This window comes from Mirounga angustirostris, unplaced genomic scaffold (genome assembly GCF_029215605.1).
Source record: "Mirounga angustirostris isolate CCGP_5_RB_7025 unplaced genomic scaffold, mMirAng1.0.hap1 SCAF_12, whole genome shotgun sequence".
In the NCBI taxonomy this organism is placed as follows: Eukaryota; Metazoa; Chordata; class Mammalia; order Carnivora; family Phocidae; genus Mirounga; species Mirounga angustirostris.
This window is the reverse complement of record NW_026991720.1, coordinates 67,576,888-67,599,434: the sequence shown is the minus strand read 5'-3', so window position 1 is coordinate 67,599,434 and position 22,547 is coordinate 67,576,888. Positions and strand designations below refer to the sequence as shown.

The 22,547-nt window shown below is 40.1% G+C and overlaps 1 protein-coding gene and 1 long non-coding RNA gene across 4 annotated transcripts in view; one reads left to right on the top strand and one right to left on the bottom strand.

The window, feature by feature from the left end:
* DYNC1I1 (dynein cytoplasmic 1 intermediate chain 1) overlaps positions 1 to 9,090 on the top strand; it is a 317,629-nt gene extending 308,539 nt beyond the window's left edge. For all 3 annotated transcript variants that reach the window (XM_064575249.1, XM_045864670.2, XM_064575250.1), the window contains one exon: positions 8,140 to 9,090. In XM_064575249.1, coding sequence (XP_064431319.1) covers positions 8,140 to 8,250 — 111 coding nt within the window. In that variant the 3' untranslated portion in view covers positions 8,251 to 9,090. The remainder of the gene's footprint in view (positions 1 to 8,139) is intronic.
* On the bottom strand, positions 836 to 14,401 carry LOC135362109 (uncharacterized). The gene is made up of 8 exons (XR_010406526.1): positions 13,439 to 14,401; positions 11,648 to 11,829; positions 11,450 to 11,558; positions 10,705 to 10,866; positions 6,787 to 6,925; positions 3,410 to 3,534; positions 1,690 to 1,743; positions 836 to 1,598 (listed from the first exon to the last, which is right to left on the bottom strand). It is a non-coding gene; the product is annotated as an uncharacterized LOC135362109 (long non-coding RNA).
* Positions 14,402 to 22,547: the final 8,146 nt, after the last annotated feature.

The window sequence follows — 22,547 nt, the reverse complement described above, 5'->3', positions numbered from 1 at the left end:
TGCTTTTTTTGGACACTATAGATATGGTAAATCATGAACTACATTATAAAAATACCTCTTTTATGCCCAAACATTCAGTAGGAGGGAATGACATTTCTTTTATTACCTTGGTAAATGTTTTTAAGGTGTTTAGCAATAAGCTTTCTTTTTGTCAAAACTGCTTAGATGCAGTGGTTGCTAGGAATTTACTAGAAAACCTACAGTTAATAATATCAGGAGGGGAAGGGATATAGGTTTGGTCAGCTAAGACGACAGAGCAGCCTGAGCAGCAAGCAGATGCTTTGTCGTTCCCCTGTCATTTTCTTGATCTGTTATGGAAAAAGAGTGGTAATTGAAGTTTACAAAGTTTATTTTCCATTATTGCCCATCAGCCAATGTTTTTAGCACTTTTTCTAGCTTTTGGGCAGAGGAATAGATCGGCCCAAATAATAGAAAAAAAAAATAACGCTTAAGAGATTTCTCAAGAAAAAAGGATGATGAGATTTTTTTTTTTTTAAAGATTTTATTTATTTATTTGAGAGAGAGAGAACACATGAGAGGGGATAGGGTCAGAGGACGAAGCAGACTCCCCGCCGAGCAGGGAGCCCGATGCGGGACTCGATGCGGGACTCGATCCAGGGACTCGATCCAGGGACTCAATCCAGGGACTCCAGGATCATGACCTGAGCCAAAGGCAGTCGCTTAACCAATGAGCCACCCAGGCGCCCAAGGATGATGAGATTTTAATACAAATGTGAACAAGGTCATTGGTAGGCCTTAGTAAATTAACTCTTTCTTTTTTAGCTGTGGTTCTTTTTTCCCTCTGCAGGTAGAAACTCCAGAATTTTGTTGTGCTTCCTATAATGCTGAATTTTAACATGAACACTTTTTTAAAGACAGTATTTAAAATAAATTATTTCCTTCGATGGTTGCTGGCTATTGAAATTGATATAGACCTACCTTTTTAGTATTTACTTTTGGTTTTATGTCTTACCTTTATTTCTTTCCTTAACTGGGTGGTAATGGATTTTTTTTTTTTAAGTGGTGTTCTAACGAACATGCTATAAAAGTCAACCACTCAGTTAAAGATACTAGGAAGAGAACTTTGGCAGAGAGATCTCAAGCCTCACCGGTGGATAAGGGGTTCCTTAGATAGGACTTTATGACAAAGTAGGTTCTTTCTTAACCAAAAATAGTCGGATCTCATCAGACTACTATAGTAGTTTGCATGCCGCTAAATTTCACAGAAATTTTATCCTACTGACTGGGAATGGCAGATGCTACAGAATGGGGACTAATGTAGCTTCTACCCTCAGGCCTTCCCTAAAAGTGCTGTAAATGCTAAGTTACCACACAGCGTATCTTTTTGTGGTAGAACACTGCAGTGCACTTACCCTCTCTGTATACTGCACTCTGGCTTGGAATTTTGGCCCGTGGTTTCATCCATTGTTACCAGTGATGCTAGACTGCCCCACGAGTTAAATACAGCGGAGCTTGTATTTATGTGAAGCGAGTAAGCTTGCTTGTCCCAGCGGCTGTTTTCATTGCTTATTACCTCCCACTTTGCTTCCATCTGTGTGTGTGGCAGAGGGAATTGTCCGAAGAAATACCGGCTTCCTCTGAACACAAATGTGTATTTGTATACTAGTAAGTCCACGGTGTCCTGAATTGGGGTGCCATTAATAATTGCACTTTCAAAAAAACTTTTACCTTAGAGGGGTTTAGCAGTCGTTCTGTGGAAACCCGCATTCACTTCCACGGTTTCTGTAAATGCATTCACAATGACAACAAACATCAATGCGTATTAAAGTGAAAAGGTAATTTGTAAGATACCTTTTTCATAGAAAACTTTAATTTTTAGGTGAATACAGGAGGTAAGTTGTCATGTATGTGTTCAGCATCAATGGGTAACATAATTGTCCCAGACTTCTTTTTTAATGACTCCGTTTATTTAAAAGATTACAAAGATGCTGATGAAACACACATCCATGGAATACTTATCCTGAAACCTGGAGTCCTATCCATTTTAACTTGTTTGCCATGCTTAATGTATCAGAGAAACCAAACTGAAATCATGGAATAGTTTTCTATGTTAATTGTCCAAGATTTTTTTTTTAATTAACCTACTTTTATATAAGCAATGCCTGAGACAGATATTTTTACCATAAAAAATTCAGCTTTGGGCTGGTAGGAGTTACTGCAGCTTTTTAAAATCAAATGCTAGGCACTATAAACCTTTTAAAATTACTAACAAATGAGGGAGGCTTGACTGGGGACTGTTCAAAATTGTTAGCCATGTACTTATAAAAAGGGACACATGAGTGATATTTGTGTATTAAACCCTGGTTATAAAAAGTCATTTGATTTTTATAACAGCATATTCAGCGGTTACAAAGCCTTAGGACCTTGAGCTAAAAATGTAGAATCTCACTGTAGAAAGTGCCCTACCAAGGAAACAGGGAACGCTGTACTGGCAAAAGATAAATACGCATGCATCTGTAGACATATACGTGTAGGCCTATATTTATAAGGAATAATTATACTTTAAATTTGATTTTTTAAATGAGCAATAAAAAGTCCTCTGACAGAATTTTTCTTGGGATCTGAAAGAACCCTTTCCCCATACCCAGCTCATGAAATTTGGCTAGTATTAGAAGTATGACTACTTAGGAAATTATTTGGGTGGGTTTTCAAGAAGTCAAATGTAACAAAAATAAGGAATATTTCTAAAAATCCAGCTCTATATAGGTGAAAAGGAGAAAATGGGAGGAAAGAAAAGGAAGAAGCCAAAATAACAAAAATAATGGAGGAGAAGGGAATAAGCATTAAGGAAAAATAAAAAACATCATTTCCGCAGGGTTTATAATGTGCCAGGCACTCTGCTGATAAGCCCATTATATTTTTTGGGGGGGAGTCTTATTTACTATATACAGCAATCCTAGGAGATGGGTCTTAAAATTCCTTTCTCACAAATGGAGAAATTAAGATCAGAGATGTTAAAACATCAATTTCATAAGCACGCACAGCAAGTAAGTGCGGAGTAGGGAAAAGAAACTGCCATCTGGCTGATCTTGGAGGTGGAAAAAGTTAACCCTGGCTCCATTCTCAAAACTTAGTCATTCTGCAATCTCTGTCTCCCTTTAAGTGCATGAGAAGCGCAGGCCAGCCACGCAGCAGTTAGGCCAACTAATTATTTGGGGAACGGGCTGGGGCAGGATCCAGAGGCCCCCCTCCCTTCCATTCAGGCAGGGAGGGGGCAGGTCCATGCAGCCTCAGGTAGAGAGGAGGGAACTAAAATGATCCATTTTCATAAATTTTTCCACAACTTCTGCACTTTTGCTTTTTATTTTTGACCTCTTACCTCCCAAGAATCCTAGAAGATTAAATGCAATCTTTAGAATCTTTTAGCAGGTGATTCAAAGCACATTACCTGCCGGCCATTCTGCTGTGGTGAAATGCTGGCATTTCATGAAGGGCGAGGCTCCTGGGCGCCCCACACTAACACTGGGGGCTTATGTACTCTTCAGCGAGTCCTCAAACTCCCCGTTCTTCTCCCTGTTAAAAGAGATTCGCGCCTTGTTCCTGAATGTCCTCACATGGTAAACATCAGAATTAATTTTTTTTAAGAAAAACAGAACCACAAAAATGCTATCGAACTGATGTGTGTGCCACTTACAGAGATCGTTTTTAGGAACATGTTCAATCTGAGTGACACTTTAAAGAAAAAGCAAGCATGACTATTCCATGATGAACTCATAGTATTTTCTTCCCTTAGATTACCTTTCTCATCCTCTTCACATCTCTTTTGATAAATGGGTCAGACACCATCATCCCCATTTTACAATTGAGGCAATGAGAGGTTAAGTGCCCGACCGTTGGCAGTAACCAAGATGAGAACGGGACTTAAGTCTCCTGTCCAAATCTGAGCTTCATTTTACCTCCTCCTTAGGGCCAAACTGCTACCTCAGAAACTACCTTTGTCCTTAGTTCCCTTGGCTGTAAAAATAGGGTCGTATCATTTCTGTAATAGGCCGTCACTCTTAGAACTAAGATTGTATTGTCTCGGGAATTAGAGCCCTGAGTGCTTGTGGCATAAAAATGCTTTATACACTTAGCAAAAAATTAGAACTTTTCTAATGGGGGGGGGTGGGTTTGAACTGGCTTGTTGATGATCTGAATCATCCCTGACCTAGGATGTGGACTTTGGCAGATGAATCTGAAGGCAGAAAATGTTTCCAGATCCATTCTCATTCAGTACAATACTGGACAAGTTTTAGAAGTCCTTCTTTATGGCATTCCCTTGCTATCACTATGGGCTGTTTCCTTCACAGTGCTTCTATTTTTTAATCAATGGAAATTACTCATCACGATTAAAAACTTGTGTGATTATTTTTCCTATCGCGAAATGGAAATTGTTGGAAAATTATTCTGAACTACTTTGCTCTACATTTAGCCTTTAATGCCTTGGTAGAAACGTAAGGAGATGCTGAAGCCGTGTCATTAACGTGTCATTTGCTTCCCTGTTACTTGCCTGACACACAACCCACACCGAGAAGTGTTGCACTTGTCACTTTAAGAAGATCAGTTTTAGGCTATTCATGTTTGGAATGTCGGTGAAGTTAAAAAAAAAAAAAAAGAATACCTATGACAGTATTCACACATTTTGGCCTAAGAAAACATCATTTTTCCCTCTTTTTCAATCGTCACCGTATGCCAAAATTATTCACTGCTGTCTCTTTAATCCCTCGCACAGGGCCAGGCATATAGTGGGTACTCAGTCCCTGCCAAATGAATACATTGGTGTGCTAGTAAGAGGAACGCGAGAGCAGTCTTATTCTTTAACTAAGAAACATGGACAAAGAATTTTCCTACTTCATGATTAAGGTATTATTGGATTAGAATTCTCCTAAAGAAAGTCTCAGATGAATTTGTGCTCATGAGCCTCCTTTCCAGCCATTTCCAATCAGAGAAAAACAGGTGAGAAAAGTCAGGAGTGCCAATGATAAGAAGGACGGTTCTGCCCAAACGGATGCTATGTACAGCTGCAGGTGTAAAATGAAAGGAGTGGTCTTCTTGTTTGTTAGGACGCCTGTTTGATCTTACCTACAAGTAATACAGATGTCAAAAATTACTACTTTGGGTGTGGAAACTGCCTGTGAATACACATTTACACATTCAAGCTAAGATTATACTTAAAGTGCTTCCTGATGGTGATACTTAATTCTAAAAAATGGGGCAGTGTGCAGTCCACCTTCTAAATCTAACGTTACAATCATCTTGGGTTATTTTTATAACCAGCTAAATGAGAAAGTGTAATAGGATGAGGTAGGTAAATTTAAGTTTCTAGAAACAATTGTGTTTTCATTGTGTTCTACCCTGGAATGTTTTTTGTTGTGGTTTTGTTTGTGAACCAAAGCAAACTAACATTTCTGTGAAGTTTATGGTATTCTAGAGAGGAAAATACTTGGTAGAATGTTTTTTTAACTTCTAATATTTCCAACCTAAATGAAACTTTCACAGATCAAAAAGAGTACAAGACATGTTAGAATACGAGGAGCTCTTTTGTGAGAGTCAGGACAGGTGTTGTAGAGCACTGTTATTCCCATCCCGGTGGAAAAGGTCAAGTGTAGTTCCACCCTAGGGTACTTTTGTTTCTTCATTAGAAACATTTACATTTAACAGAATTCATTTTTGAAAAGTTGGATGTACAACTTAAGTGTCATAAATGGTACTCACTTCTCTCTCCAACTGTATCTGGGCACACATTCGAACCTTAACGTTTCCTCATCTTTATTAGTATCATTTCTTAACAGTCTTGCCATTACTGCTGCATGAAACTCTGTAAAACATTTATCTGTTTTCTTGTTTGAGTATATAGTTCCTATATGTTGCTATCAGTAAAACATTACCAATGGACTCATATGCCAATTTAAACTTACACCACTTCAGGGGCGCTGGGTGGCCCATTTGGTTAGGGTTAGCGTTCGGCTTGGGTCATGATCCCAGGGTCCTGGGATCGAGCCCCGCACTGAGCTCCCTGCTCCGCAGGGAGTCCGCTGCTCCCTCTCCCTCTGCCTGCTGCTCTGCCTGCTTGTGTGTGTGCGCTCTCTCACTCTGTCAAATAAATAAAATCTTTAAAAATAAATTTAAAAAAATAACCTTATACCACTTTAACAATAATGCAGTGTTATGTTTAGAAGCCAAACTTCTAGAGTACTATACTGTATCCCATATTGTGCAATGTATTATTAGGAAGGCCTGCTTTTTCCCAGGACTTCAAGTTCTGTGAAATTATGAGGTGCTTTAGTTATAGCTTGATTCTCACCTCATATGAGAAAAAGTTATAAGCATGTTATCATGGTTGGCTTTGTGTCTCCCTAGGCTTTCGTGTTGTGGTTCTTTTTGGAAGGACTTGAGTCAGGAGTTGGAGAAGAGAAAAGAAATAGTGGACCTGTTCTTTCATTTAAATATGATACCAACCCTTTGCTGCTTGTGCTTTTTGTTAGCTCTTTTGTAGCATTTATTTTGGAGACCTCGTTTCCCCGGTGCAGTATTTTCTAAAATTGAAAGGAAAAATGAAGACTGGTAGAACCTAGGAAAAGAGCTCAAAGTAGAGAAAATGGACTGAGTGAAGGGGTGACTGTCATTCAGTCCTATTGTGAACTTATGTCATTGCCTAAGGGGAAATTTGGATTCATTTCAATAACTAGGGGAAGTAGTTAACCGTTCAAAAATTCATTCATATGACCAAATGAGAATTCTTATTGGTACTGCATTTCTCAAAATAAGTAGGCCTTACTCCCCCACCTGTAGATCATTTCCAGAATTGTATTCCTGAAACGTTTAAACCTTAGTACTTAGAACACTGATGGCAGGATATACGTCGTCGACTGATGATGCCGTTCTCCAAGAAGCTGTCTTAGACATTATCTGAGAATATCATCCCCTGTAGGAAAAATTTAAAGTTCTAATCATTTGGCTCTACACAAAGTGGGTAATTTTTCAGCTGTAAAAGTGGTCACAAAGCTTAGCTTTATTTGCTTCCTCTTTATTTTCAAAAATGTATATTGAGATGAATGTTATTAATGTTTACAGAATAGGTGCAGCACTAGGTACCTATAGATGGGTTACCCCATCTTCTAGGGCAATCCTCCAAGAAAATCACTGTACAGTCTAAATCAATTTTATTCTCTATAAAAGCCATTCAGACTTCTACTTGATCCTGCTTCTCATCTTCAAATAATTCTCTTTTCCATTCCAAGCATTTGCATGGTTATCTTTAAGCAATTTATTTTTGGATGCTTTGTAAAGAAATTCCTGTCCTTTAAATCAGCTAACAAAATTCATACATGTAATTTGTATCGGGTGGGGTTAATTTTCTCATTGAATTGTGCATAGAAGAAGATAGTATTGGGGAAATTTTATAGCCCCCCCCCCCCCAGCTTTTTGGTGGATCGGTATCGCATACTGGCTAGGGATGCAGATCCTGGAGCTAGAGGACACTGGCATTGGTATTTGCTAGCTGTGCAATCTGAGTCAGATGATGTAATCTTTCTGTGCCCTGATTTCTTCTTCCGTAAGATGGAGATACTAATATTACCCTACACAGATAGGGTTGTTGTGAGGAATGAGTTAATACATGCAAAGGACTTAGAACAGAACTCTTGGTAAGATCGTGCTGAAAAAGCCAAATCATTATTTCATAGTACGATTTCTTTGTATATGTAAACTAGACTTTGCCATGCATATTAGCCCATTAGCCACACTTTTAAAGAAGGACCAGTAGCCTGGACTTAAAAAGGCAATACCAGAGTTATTTCAAAATCCTAGTCAATTGTGCAGTTTTTATTTGCTGTGTTCACTTTAAGTCTGGTCTCCTTAGGTGACTTTTCATTACTGAAAGTGCTTTAACTGGCTCCTGTCACGGTATAGTTTACATGAGTTTTTTAAACTTTTATAAATTCCACGAGTGATTTTTCTTCTGCGAGTGACATTACTCTCAGTTTAAGAGCGGCACTTCCGGGCTGACTCAGGGAAGAAGATCTGGTCTCTTTCATAGTCCAAGAGAAACGCCGCCTCGGGAGAAGCTGTCAGGCGGGCTGCAAGGCTTTCTGGCCCGGGAGACACTTGCTCACCAGTTTCCGTTGATCTGCTTTGTAGCTTGCAGTGCCCCACAATGACGAGTGGACCCGCTTTGCCAGGACCCTCGTGGAGATTCGCGCTAACAGAGCTGACAGTGAGGAGGAAGGCACCGTTGAGTTATCTGCCTAGTGGAAACGAACCGCCCGACCCCAGCCCCGACCTTCGCCTTCTAGAACTCGGCTCTGCCGTCGTCGATCCCACCTGGCATTCAGCGTCCATTCAGCAGCAGTGTTGCGTGACCTTTTGGGTGTCCCGTTGTGCCGGCTTTGCTCCAAGTATTCCAGATGTATCCCACCCCGCTTTCCACTGACCTGCCGTTCACCAGAGCCTTTCTATCTTTGTATTTCTGTCTCAAAAATTGGGGGGTGGGGTGTAGGCTTTACGGGTTTAGTTGTTGCCTTTTAACTACTTAGTAGCTGTATTTAATAGCTGGAAACCTCTGGTTAAATTTGTTCTTACATGCACTTCTGGCATAGTCCTATTAAATCCATATGAAGCCACATATGATTAGGCGCAGATGTGCTGTGCTTCATGCTATGGTGCAGGGCCAAAGACTTGAGACGCGGTGTTTTCCATGGTGACTCGCGTTATGGATGGATTTACTAGAAGAGCATTGCTGCTCCTTATTTACTGTGGTGTGCTGCATGGAACAGATTTATTTGAAAGCATTAAAATAAACGATCCTAGAGCATGTGCATAATGAGAGGACCGTATTGTCTCTCTGCTGCTGTTGAGGTTGCATTAAGTTCCAAATAACAATTACAGTATGCCGGTTCCACTGAGGACAAGAAATCTTTAGAGGTTTGTTGCAGTGAGCAGAATGAATTTTAATGCCTATTACTTCTAGGTACTTTAACAATATTTCAAATGTAGTTGACCACTGATACTTGTCATTCAAGCTAACACAGTCCAACAAAAATCTGTGGTTCCTGAATATGACACCAGTGTTGCCAATAAAATGTTCCAAACCAGGTCTGCACCAGCGTGGATAAATCCTTTGCTTGGGGAAAGCCTGACTGGATTTTGCTATGACAAGAGGGTGGGGGAGATACGTTAAGGCCATGTTAAAGATTGATAATGAACTTACAGGCAGCCAGCCTGGCTGGACTTAAACCAAGACTCTGGTTTTATTTTTACGAGGGAACGTGTGTGGTTTTTTGGAAAGCTTTCCCTTACCTCCTTCACCAGAGCCACTCCTGCCCAAAGACGGTCTCAAATGTTGGAGTAAGGAAAATAGGTTAAGGTGAACAGATACCAAATGTTCTGCACATTTCTTCAAATTTTTAAAAAATTTACACCAGAAAATTATGTTTATTGCTATTGGACTAGGCAACATGTCTATAAAGAATTTTAATAGAAAATTTTCTAAAAAGTCATTTCATGCCTCGAGAGAATACAAATAAATAGTGGTTGAGTCATGAAAAACATCTGAAGACAGATTTTCAGCTTTTCAGGAAGAGAATCTCCATGGTGCTTTGGTGGTAGGGACTCCTTTAACTGTGAGATTTCTTTTAAAAATAATGGCATGCTTTTGCTCTAAGTGCCCTATGGTATATAGATACTGAAATTCTTGGAAGGCAGGAATTAAATTTTTGAAGATAAAATATGAGGGTCTTAAATAGGTTTAAAAGCAATCCAATAAAAGTACCAGGGGAAAAAAAAGTTTCTCAAGCATAAAGGACCAAGAATAAATCAATTATCCATGAGTTGCTGTTACAGACCAAACTCTCAATGATTCCATGAGTGAAGACCGAATGGTGAAAAGGCCAGAGCCTCCTGTAGTAAGCACATGAAACATTACGTGAGTTTATATACATACACATCCCGCTGTGGTAGCGAGTCTCCAAAACAGTCTTGTGTAGAGACTCCATGTGGAGTCTGGGCTGAGCTGGCATAAATGATGGCATATGGGGGAAGTGACGCTGTGTGGGGTCCAGGACATGGTTATGAGAAGACTTAGAGCTTCCTTTTGGTCTCTGAGCACACTCACTCTTTGTCCCTAAGTCAAGAAGTACAACCACCTGTGTAAGAGGTAAAACCATCCCGAGACCCCCAGGCCACACATGGGCCCAAGGTGACTATGCAGTGGCCCTGTGGCTAGAGAGATACCCAGCCAGTCCACAGCCACCTCATGTCCTGGATGGAAAGTGGTGGCCATGAAAATTTGCCTCTCTCATCTCCTCCTGCTGACGGCACACCTGACTAACAGCCCCAGCTGCTCTGCTTTGAGATCCATCACCATGTTTGACCAAGGCCATGCTTTCCACCGGCTGCTCGCAGCATGGACAGATACTGAGGCAGGCCTGTTCTTGGGAGATGTGAGACTTCTCTGAGAGGTAATTGGCTCAAGGACTCCCTGTCAGCATTGCTAAAACTTTCTAGAACTGTACTGCAATCTAAAACTAACCATTCTTCCTTCCCTTCCTCCCCCCCTCCGATCTTTCCCTTTCTCTCAGGGTCAGACCAACATCTGATGGCTCTCCCAGCATAATCTGTCTGGAGAAGACATGCTGGGCCTCATAGGAGAGTAAAGAGACTGAAAATCACCAAAAGAGTTGCAAGAATAAACAAATACTGGGATACCTGGGCGGCTCAGGCGGTTAAGCGTCTGCCTTCGGCTCGGGTCATGATCCCGGGGTCCTGGGATCGACTCCCGCATCGGGCTCCCTGCTCGATGGGCAGCCTGCTTCTCCCTCTGCCTGCCGCTCCCTCCTGCTTGTGCTTTCTCTGACGAATAAATAAAATCTTAAAAAAAAAAAAAGAATTAACAAGTACCATTAGGGGCCAGGGAAGCAGCACTGAGACTGGATTTGGAGGGATTTAAGGGAGCCAGAATGTAAGACGGGAGAGGCAAGAATTCACTAACTTTGGGCCACTTCTTTGGGATATGCGATTTTATACTCTGGCAAGGACTCCAGGGGATAGTGTGGTTGATCCAGTCATTCTTAGAAGTCTGGAAAAGCCGTAGCCTACACTTAATGAAGTGAAAATGTGTGAGTTCCCCTGACTGATAGTACAGATAGGAATAAAGAGGTTGAAGGAAGTAGATGTTAGAATAGAAATATTAGGTAAAGCTGGAAGACACATCCAAGTGTTACATAGTAGGGCCCAGAGCACACACCCTTCACCACCATCAGCAATGAGGTAGTGAGAAAAACTAAGTATCTTCAGGGATTTTAGTCATGGCCTTCTTTACAGGCCAGGGCTGATGGCAGGAGACACAGTCACAGAGCAGGGCTTGGTAGTATCTGTGGGGATGATGACACCCTGGAGTAACAGTGGCCAGGCGGCAGCAGTTAACCCCCAGAAACCAGGAAGCCACAATTACCTTAATGGCCAGCTACATCAGAGGAGCAGCAAAGGAGGCTTTACACGTTCATAGAACGTAGCATCCTAAGGGCAAAACAGGCAGCTCAAATGGTGGTTAACATCTGTAACTGAAAACATAAAAGCAAGAATGGAGAAGCAAAAAAAAAAAAAGGAAAAGAAATGAAAAATTTGGGAGCAAGTGGCTCAAGGCAGTTACCTCAATAGAAAACCATGATCCGGGGCGCCTGGGTGGCTCAGTCGGTTGAGCGTCTGCCTTCAGCTCAGGTCATGATCCCAGGGTTCTGGGATCGAGCCCCACATCGGCTTCCTGCTCAGCGGAGAGCCTGCTTCTCCCTCTCCCTCTGCCTGCCTCTCTGCCTTCCTGTACTCTCTATCTCTCTGTCAAATAAATAAAATATAAAAAAAAAAAAAATCATGATCCTCCGCTCATTACCCAGACCAGATCCAATTTTCTGATCTAGAACCCATTGACTGAAGACGTAGCTTGCCTAGCAGGAAGGATACATGGCAAACATATTGTGATGATTTCTTCAGTCCTTCCCCAAAGGGACCTATGGCCATTTATTCAGGTCAATGTATAATGCAGAAAGAAAAATCAGATACTTGGAGACCTAGTGGATACAGGGTCTAGGTTCACAATGAAACTCAAAGCCATATCATAGTCCCCCAGTTAGAATGGTAACTTATAGTGACTAGGTAAGATAATAAAGCCCTCTAGGTCACAAAGGGCTCATTGGGTCTATGGACACATACAGTGACCATTTCCCCAATCCTGAGTGTTCAATTGGAACTGACATACTTAGCATGGGGTCCCTGGCCTCTGGGGTAAGACCTATACAGAAGGGAAGGCCAAGTGGAGGTCTCTGAAACTGCCATACCCCCATCTTCTCCTACCAAAATGGTAAATAAAAAACAGTATTACATCTCAGGGTAGGGCGGGGAGGATGGCAGACATTAGTGACATTCTTGGAGTCCTGGAAGATGAAGAGTGGTTGTCCCTAGAATTTATCCATTTAAGACACCAGTCTGGCCCCTTCATAAGTTAGATAGATCTTGGAGAATAACTGAAGAGTTCTGCAAGCTCAACCAAGCAGGAGCTCTTATCAAAGCTGCTGTGTCATATGTCACATCTTTCTTGGAACAGATTAATAAGGCCTCTGGTACATGGTAGGTGGCTGATTGATGAATGCATTATTTTCTATTCCAACTATATAAGATTAGAAACAGTTTATACTTATGTGGGAAAGAGCACAATACTTATTTACACTTCTGTCTCAAGGCTGTTAACTTCTTATCCTCCACCATACTCTAAATAGGTCTGGACTTGCCTGAACATCCACAGAACATTACATCAACCCATTACATCAATGGCATCACACTGATTAGGAAGGATAAAGAGTTAACTAATGCACCAGAAGTCCAGTAAGGTATATATACTCCAGAGGGCGGGAGATAGATTCAAGGAAGATTTGAGAACATGCTACTTCAGTGGAGTTTTTAGGTACATGCTGGGATATCCCTTCCCAAGTGAAAAAGTGCTGGAGCTTAGAACTCCCAAAACAAGGAAGCACAGCCTGGAAGATCTCTCTAGGTTCTGAAGGCAACACACTCCACGTCTTAGAATACTCAGTTCTACCAGGTGGCATGCAAGGCATTGGGTGGGGCTTAGAATGAGAAAGGACTTTGCAGAAGATCTGAACTGCAGTGCAAGGAGCTCTACCAGGCCATTCAACCAACATTCTATGGTATTAGAAGTGTCACCAGTGGGAAAAGATATGGCAACTTATGGCAAGCCCCAGTAGGGAAATTGTAATAGTGGCCCATGAGGTTCCAAAGGAGAGTTGAGCAATCTGAAGCGAAGAATTATGTGACTTTTGAGAAATAGTGCCTGACATGTGACTGGGTCATGGAAGAAGTAGAGCTCTTCACCATGAAGATATGAAGATACGAGACATCCAAATAGCCCAGCGGGTCCTGGCAGCCTCACCAAGTTATAAAGTTAGATCCAGAAGAAACCTCTTCCATAAGATGTAAATTGTGCATCCAGGATGTACATCTGAGCAGAACCAGAGGGCATGAGTAAGCTGCATGAGCAAGGCACCCAGAAGCCCAATGTCACCCAACAGGATTTCACCAGCACCCCTTTCCCGTGCTTCATATATGGTTACGTGGGGAGGGTGGGTTCTGTAGGACTGGCTGGAAAAAAGAGGAAAAGGTCCAAGCTTGGTTTACATATGGGTTGGCTCAGTTTGTGGGTGAAAGAATGGGTGACAGCTACATTACAGCCATATTTAAGGGTGGCCTTAGAAGACCTTAAAGAGGGAAAAACTTTCCAATAGAGCTGTAAGGTATGCACATAGTCATCCACTCTGTGTGGAAAGACAAGGGGCCAGGAGTAAGTACATATACATACACTGCCCTAGGCCAAGCCATCATCATCTGTCTCATGAATTCTTGCAAGGATCTCCTGACCTCCCAGCTTCCACCTTTGACCTCTTCAGTCTCTTCCCGATATAGCCACTTAAATGACAGTTACAACACTGAACTCCTCAGCTTAAAGCACACCAATGGCTTAAGTCATGGGGATATAAAGTATAGCATAGGCAATATAGTAATATTTTAATAACTTTGTATGGTGACAGATGGTGACTACACTTATTGTGGTGAGCTTTTTATAATGCATTAAATGTCAAATTACTATGTTGAACACCTGAAACTAATCTGACATGGTAGGTCAACTCAACTTCAATAAAAACAACCAAACCAAACCAAAACACGTGAAAGGCTCTCACCTCACTTGGAGTAAAGGCAAAATCCTGATAGTGGCCCACAGGCCCTGTATGATTTGACTTTCACTTCCTGTCTGATCTTCTATCCTGTTACTTAATCTTCGCTAATCCACTCCCATTTCTCTCACCTCAATCTTCCTTCCACCAAGCAGCACCTCCAACTATAGGGCCTTTGTACTCATTGTTTCTTCTGTCCAGAATGTGGAAAGCACTGAGTTTATAAACCCTTATGCACATATTTCAAAATTTCACCCTTTAATGTAATTAAGGTCATTCCTCTGACTTTTCCAACTAACCTTTTATCTGTGAAAGTAACAGGCTCTCTAACTGCTTACCATCAACCTCAATAAGAAGTCATAGTTTAAAATAGCAACAACAGCAACTGAAGATGAGCTTAAAAGCATCTGACACTCCCAATGAGAGCACTGAGAGGGAGAATTAAAAATTATATGTAAAATTAAAATGAGAAAAAGTGTAAGTTTTTTTATTTTTATTGAGGCATAATTCACATACGACAAAATGCACAGATAGGGAGTGTTTGGTTCAACAAATTTTAACAATTATGTGCACTTATGTAACCAGCACGTTCCACAAGATCCAGAACGTTTTAATAAGGAGGGAAATACTCTTGTGGCCCTTTCTAGCAATCACTGTTTTGATTTCTGTCAACGCAGATTAGTTGTGTCTGTTCCATTCTTAAACTTCATAGAAGTGAAATCACACAGCAGGCCTAATTTTTATGTCTCGGGTTATTTTGCTTGACATAATTTTTTTGACCTTCGTTCATGTGCTGAATATTTTAGTAATATGTCCCTTTTTATTGCTGACTGGTATTCCATTTTATGATTATTCTGTATTTATTTATTCACCAGTTACTGATTATTAGTGTTTAACTTTCTAAGAATATTCATAAGCATTCTGCAAAGTAGTTGTACCATCTAGCATTTCCACCAACAAAGCATCTGCGTTCCAGTTGCTCCATAGCTGTTCCAGTATCTAGTATTGTTGGTCTATTTCATTTGGGCCATCTTGGAGAGTATGAAACAGTATCTAGCTGTGGGTTGTTTGCCTATACTTGAGACTAGTGGTTTTGAGCACCTTTTCATGTGCTTATTGGCCATTCTTACATGTCACATTACACGTTTTTCTATAAAAAAGCTGCTCAAATATTTTGGCCATTTTTAAGAACTGGGTTTTCTTTTCAAGAAAGTTCTTTATATAACCTATATATAAATCCTTTGTCAGTGTTACAAATATTTTTCCCAGTCTAGGACTTGGAACTTCATTCCCTTAAAATACTGTGATATGAAGAGATGTTAAATTTTCTTGAAGTCCAATTTGTCCATTTTTTTTTTAAGATTTTATTTATTTATTTGAGAGAATGAGATAGAGCATGAGAAGGGGGAGGGTCAGAGGGAGAAGTAGACTCCCCGCTGAGCAGGGAGCCCGATGCAGGACTCGATCCCAGGACTCCGGGATCATGACCTGAGCCGAAGGCAGTCGCTTAACCAACTGAGCCACCCAGGTGCCCTAATTTGCCCATTTTAATCCTTTCTGGTATTTTATAGTTCTTCTAGAAAATCTTTGCTTGCTACAGGTCACAGAGACACTATCTTGTTTTCTTCTGGATATTTTATTGTTTTAGCCTAAACGTTAATCTTAATGTTTGTGTAAGGGATGAGGCAGTGGTCAAAACTAATTTTTTTTTAAATTTATGGATATTTAGCTGGTCTGGCAATATTTGCTGAAAAAAATTTTCTTTTTGACCATTAAATTGAATTAGCATCCTTGGTAAAAAGTCAATTGATGATATACAAATAGGTAGTTTTATCAACTATTTTTGAGCAATTTGTCTATTGCTATAGCTTTTAGTCTTGTAATCAGGCAGTATTAAGTACTCCAAATTTGTTATTCATTTTGAGGGCTTGTTTTTGTTGTGGTTTTTTTAATGTTAATCCAACCTTGCCATCCTGGTATAAACCTCACTTGACCAAAATATATTGCTAGATTCTATTTGCTAATAATTAAAGCAGTTTCCCATAATTGTTCCTTAGGGATACTGGTCTGTAATTTTCCATTCTTGTAATGTCTTTGTCAGGTCTGTTACATGATGATGCTCATATGAGGAGTTGAGAAATGTTCCAACATCCTCTATTTTGTGTAAGAGTATAATATTGGTATTAATTCTTCCTTAAATATTTGATAGAATTCACTGGTGAAGCCATGTGGCTCTGGAGTTTTATTTGTGAGAAAGTTTTTGGTAATAAATTCATTTACTTAATAGAAATAGCCTATTCAGATTTTTTTTTTTTTTTTGGTTCTATTTTGGCAAGTTGTATTTTTTCAAGAAATGTATCCATTTCATCAAATTAACATAAAATTCTTCTTCTATCCCTTCATTACCTTTTTATATATATAGAATCACAGATGTCTTCTTTTTAATTCTTGATATATTGGTAATTTGTCTTTTTTTTTTTTTAATAGTCTTGCCAGGTATCAATATTGTTAATTTAAAGAACCAGCTTTTGGAATTGTTGATTTTTCTCTATTGTTTGTCCACTTTTTCTTCTATTTTGGATTTAATTTGCTCTTTTTTCCTACTTCCTAAAGTAGAAACTTAGATCACTGGTTGTAAAACACTTCTTCTAATTTAGGCCTTTACAGTTGTAAAGTTCCTTACTGCTTTTACTGTATGTATCCTACAAATTTTTATCTGTTGTGCTTTCATTATCATTCTATTCAAAATATTTTCTAATTTCTGTTGTAATATATTATTTGACCCATGGGCTTTTTAGAAGTGTGTTTAATTTCCAAATATTTGGAAAGCTTTCCAGATATCTTTGTTTTTATTTCTAGTTTGATTTTGCTTGGTAAGAAAACATACAGAGTAAGAAATACTCTATATTTCAAATCCTTTGAAATTTATTAAGATTTATTTTATGGGTTAGCATATGGTCTAGCTTGGTCAGTGTTCCATGTGCACTTAAAAATAATGTGAATTCTGGAGATACTGGGTCTGTGGTTCTAAAAATGTCAAATAGATTAAATTGCCTGAGAGTACTGTTTCAATCTTCTGTAATCTTACTGATTATTTTCTGTGTGTTCAATCAATTACTGAGAAGGGAAGTGAAAATATAAATATGGCTGTGATTTGTCTATTTATCCTTTAGTTCTCTCCGTTTTTATTCATGCACTTTGAAGCTGTGTTACGATATACTTACATATTTAGTTTATTATATCATCTTGATAAACTGACCCTTTTATTATTTTGAAATCTCCCTCTAGTGTCCTTTCATTTCAGCCTGGACTCTTTATTAGCATCTGTTGTAGGACAGGGCTGCTAGCAACAAACTTTCAGGTTTTCTTTATCTGGGTATATTTCTCTCTCATTTTTGAAGAATAATTTTATCAGAAGTAGAAATCTTCATTAACAGATTTTTTTTTTCCCCCAGCACTTTGAAGATCTCATCCCACTGCCTTCTGGCCTCTATGGCTTCAGATAAGATATCAGCTGTTAATCTTATTTAGGATCCCTTGTATATGATGAGTTGCTTCTTTCTTGTAGCTGCAAGATTCCCTCACAGGTTTTGTTCTGATAGTTTGATTCTGATGTATTTGTGGGTGGATCTCCGAGTTTGTCCTACTTGGATTTCACGGAGCTTCTCAGATAGGTTGTTTTTCATCAATTTTGGGAAGTTTTCAGCCTCTACCTCTTCAAGAATTCTGCCCTTTCTCTGTCTCCTCTTCTTCTGGAACTCCTATTATGTGCACATATTGGCATACATGATGGTTTCCCATGGGTCTGTGTTCAATTTTCTTTCTTGTTTCCCCTTTTTGTTCTTCAGATTGCATATTTCAGTTGACCTTATTTGCTTATTCTTTCTTCTGCCCTAAAATCATCATGCTGTACTTCCCTTTAGTTCTTTAGACACGGTTTCCTTTAACTCATTGAGTATACTTATAATAGCTGGTTTAAAATCTTTGTCTAGAATGAAAATCCAACTCTGGGTTTCCTCAGACACAGTTTTTCTTGATTTCTTTTTTCTTGTGTATATGCCACACTGTTTCCTTACATGTCTTGTACTTTTTTGTTGAACACCAGGTGTTTTGAATATTGTAATGCAGAACTCTGGAAATCAGATTTGTTGTTGTTGCTTATTGTAATCATTTATTTAGCAAATTCTCTGAACTAATTCCATACGGTATCTATTCTGGGTCATGTATGGCCCCTGAAGTCTGTTAATTTGATGTTTAGCCAATGGTTGGACAGAGATTTCTGTAAATGCCTAGAATCAAAAAACTCTGCCAGTATTTGCCAAAGGGCTCATGTGGGCTGAGGCACACTTTCAACACTGAGCTGGGCAGTTTACCACTCTGCATCAGTCTTCATTTCCTTTTTCTGAAGAGCCTCAAGGTTGGCAGGAGGTTGAGAACTTAGGGCCTTTTCAGGTCTCTCTGAGCATATGACTGTTCTGACTCTGGGTGTGTGTTCTTCCAGATTCCCAGCAGCATGCTAGAGCTCTTCAAAGCCCTATGAACATCTCATTCCCCAGACGGTCCTCTCAAGGTTTTGGTTAATCTACTCTTTGCCCCGTTATTTATTACCTCAGACAACTAAGATATTAGCCTACGAACTGCTTCTTCAGTTAGGAAGAAGGAAATGCATACATTGCATCGTGAGGCAGGACAAAGGCTGAGGACTGTGGAGGAATCTCTACTCTCCGCAATCATAAAATTCAACAGACATCAGCAATCACTTCACTTCTGTCTTAGGAAAAAAGAAGGCCTGTTTCAATTTTTCTCATCCCCACCTTTTCATTTTTCTGATTTTATTCTAACAAAGTATAAGCCTTTTATAAGACTAGAGCTGATTCAAATAACAAGGTTATTACAAAAAGCAGCTTCTTACATGGAGTGGCTGTCAGGACACCTAAATTCTCAAATTAATAAAGCACATCTCTATACTCAGAACTTATGTAGGTAAATTTTACTTCAAAACAGAAATTCACACTTTGAAATCACTTTTTTGAAGAAAGTATAAGGATATATATAGATACAGATATATATCCACATATCCTTTCAGTTAATGTTTAGTGTGGGTCAGTCACTAATCTGCTCGTTTATGTAGGAATGGTGGAGGAAGCAGCACAATGCAGGGGTACATGTCCTCTCCTTTGACTTGAGGGAGTGCAGGGCACTTGTTGGGAATAGAGTAAGACTTATCCACCATTAGTGGTGATGGAGATTTTACGTCCAGAAGTAATTCCAGCAAATCCCACATTCTGTAAACTGTCTCCATTCCCTCCAGACACACTTTGAGGCCAAGTACCCATAGATATTTAACTTGGTTTTCCATTATTTCCAACTTTTGTTGAAGAATGGCATTTTCTAATTATAGTAGGGATTTTTAAGATGGTCTGATTCAGTTCACATCATATCACGTTGCACTGTAACAGTCTGTAAATTTATCTCTGCTTTTTCCACATTACCTTTCCATTTTAAACTCATGGGGCAAATGCTTCAAGTTTACCTTAATCCTGTCTTTACTGATTTTAATAGGTCATAAAACTGTTTAAGATGAACCTGCCTTCGGCTCGGGTCTTAATCTCGGCGTCCTGGGATCGAGCCCCGCGTTGGGCTCCCTGCTCAGCGGGAGGCCTGCTTCTCCCTCTCCCTCTGCTTGTGTTCCCTCTCTCGCTCTGTCAAATAAATAAAAATTTAAAAAAAAAAGATGAACCTTGGGGCGCCTGGGTGGCTCAGTTGGTTAAGCGTCTGCTTCAGCTCAGGTCATGATCCCAGAGTCCTGGAATTGAGCCCCGAGTGGGGCTCCCTGTTCAGTGGGGAGTCTGCTTCTCTCTCCCTCTGCCCCTCCCCACCTGCTCATGGACTCTCTCTCTTTCTCTCTCAAATAAATGCATTTTAAAAAACAAAAACAAAAGATGACCCTCAAGAGACTTGTCAGGATTCACCTGCTCCTCAGACTCTGGAATTCTCTGAAATAGCAAAAGCACTTACTGTGGTAAATAATCAGTGATCACCCTTCCCTTCTACTCTAAGCTAGGAATGATACATCTGATTCTGAGAACTGGGGACAATAAGAAATTCTGGGCAAAGACTGTCATAAGAATTTCCTGGACTAAGTTTTGTTGAGAAGCCCTTGAAGGTAAAGAACAGGGCTTGGACTGCCACGAGACCTAGATTCAAATCCTAGCCCTCTCATTTGCTAGCTGAGAGGCCACGAGCAAAACACTGCGCCTCTGCGAGTCTTGGGTTTCCTCATTTGTAGCACAGGAAAAAGAACAGTACCTACTTTAAGGGCTGTGGGGAGGATTTAATGAGATCATGCCTGGCATGTAATACCTCATATTAATGAGTTCTCAGTGGCCAAAGAACTCCATGGTGGAGGCAGAGTGACTTGCCCCTCTTTTTCTCTTGAAAGCAGCTCAACAAGACCAGAGCAAGAGCAAGAGGCCGAGGGAGGTGATAAGAGACAGGGAAAAATGGTTTCTTTAAGTTGAATTTCCTTTTCCCCACCATACAGGATTATGGTATGCTTGCACAAGTCTGTTCTGAGAACTTGAGTCTGTTTTAAAGTCACCTTAGAACTGATTCACTGCCAAATCACGCATCCTGCAAAGGGGCAGGGGCCCTGGCTAATGGAATCAAAGTGGTGGTGGGCACCGAGGCCCCGGCGGCCAGAGCAGTGTGCTGGGGGTGTGCCTCCGACCTGGAAGAAGCAAGCCTCAGACAGGCACAATTAGTGTGTCTTCTTAACTTTCCTTCTGAAGTTATTCGAGGGGATTGTGGTTTTGCCTTGAGCAAAACCCCCTTAACAGCCGGGAATCTAAAAACAAACATTATTTTATTAGGTTACCCCAGCAGATGAAAGCAGAGTGTTCCATTTGGACTCTTTTTTGGAGTCAATTAATGCATTAGCTAAAAACAAACCCTTATGAAAGAGAGTTCCCGTTGTCCTCAGCAGCTTCTAAAGGAAAACTTGCCCCTGTGCTCCTACGGACACATAAACATCAGGCAGTGAGAGAAACAGAGAGAATGAGTTGTAAATAATATTCATTGATAAGAAAAACTATTTTAATGACCTATCTCAACTCCAATGCAGTACTAATCTCAAAGATACAATTTTTTAAAGCTTTATTTTTAACAATGATCAGGAACTTTAAATATTGTTTATATGACAGTTCCTGAGTCAATTTAAGTCATTAACACCAATTTTAAACAGCTGTAGCTTTAATAAAAGACGTATTTATGACTTCTAAAGTATGTGATCGATACGGAAGACTGTGATTGTTTTCAGTTATGGTTTTAACTCCAACAATGGAAAAGGCTTGTAAAGTAGGAAAATAATAGCGATTGCTCATTGGGGTAAAAAAAAAACCCGGATTTCTCAAAAATCCATTCACCCATCCTTCAAAATAATAACAACCAAGAGCCTACTAAGTTCCAGGCACCGTGGAACTCTGAACAAAAGCCTCAGTCCCTATCCTCATTAGAGCCCAGGCCAGGCTTTCAAAGTAAAGACTGCTAGGGTTTTAAGACAGAGGTGCAATGCTTTCAGCTGCCTCTGGCCTTGGAAAAGAGGCGGTGGACCCCCTGTGGTCTTCCTAACATTGAAAATAGAACTCCTCCTTGGTGAGGGCTGGGTTATTCCCAAAAGGTAAAACAAAAGGCACACCCCCTCTGTGGGCAGTACCATCTGTGGAAAGAACATTTCACTGCTCTTACCAGTGAATGGGTCTTTAAAAAAAATCTTTGAAAAATCCACATCCTGAAAGCATTTGATTACCCTGAATTTAAAATGGGCTCTTGCTCAATGGCAAAGATACAAACTCATCCCCCAAAGAACGGCTTCTGCGGTGAAAAGGCACACGATGACTTTGAGAGAGGGTTATCAACAAGGCTGATAAACGGGGCCACAAGACAGAACTCATCAAATGCCATTGCTGGAGACTTCCCTCCGTCTACCTGAAGAATTCCAACGTGACATGCTGAAGACCTAGCGGGACAGGGTTACAAACAGTTTCAAGCACAATTTCTTCCCGCTTTTATTCCCTGCTCAGTGTTATGTGCTGTTAAACATTTCCAGAAGACTGTCAAAATGTAAGCATCCTGAGGTTTACATAGGCCACACCATTAAATAACATATAAGCACAAAATTTTAAACATTGTTTTCCAGCAATGGTAGATATTTTAGCTAAGTAAAAACTGAAGCTTGCAATGCAATAAGCACTTAAATGACTCCTTTCTGTGCCAGCATTCTTATTTTCCCCTGTGCAACCCTGGCTGCTG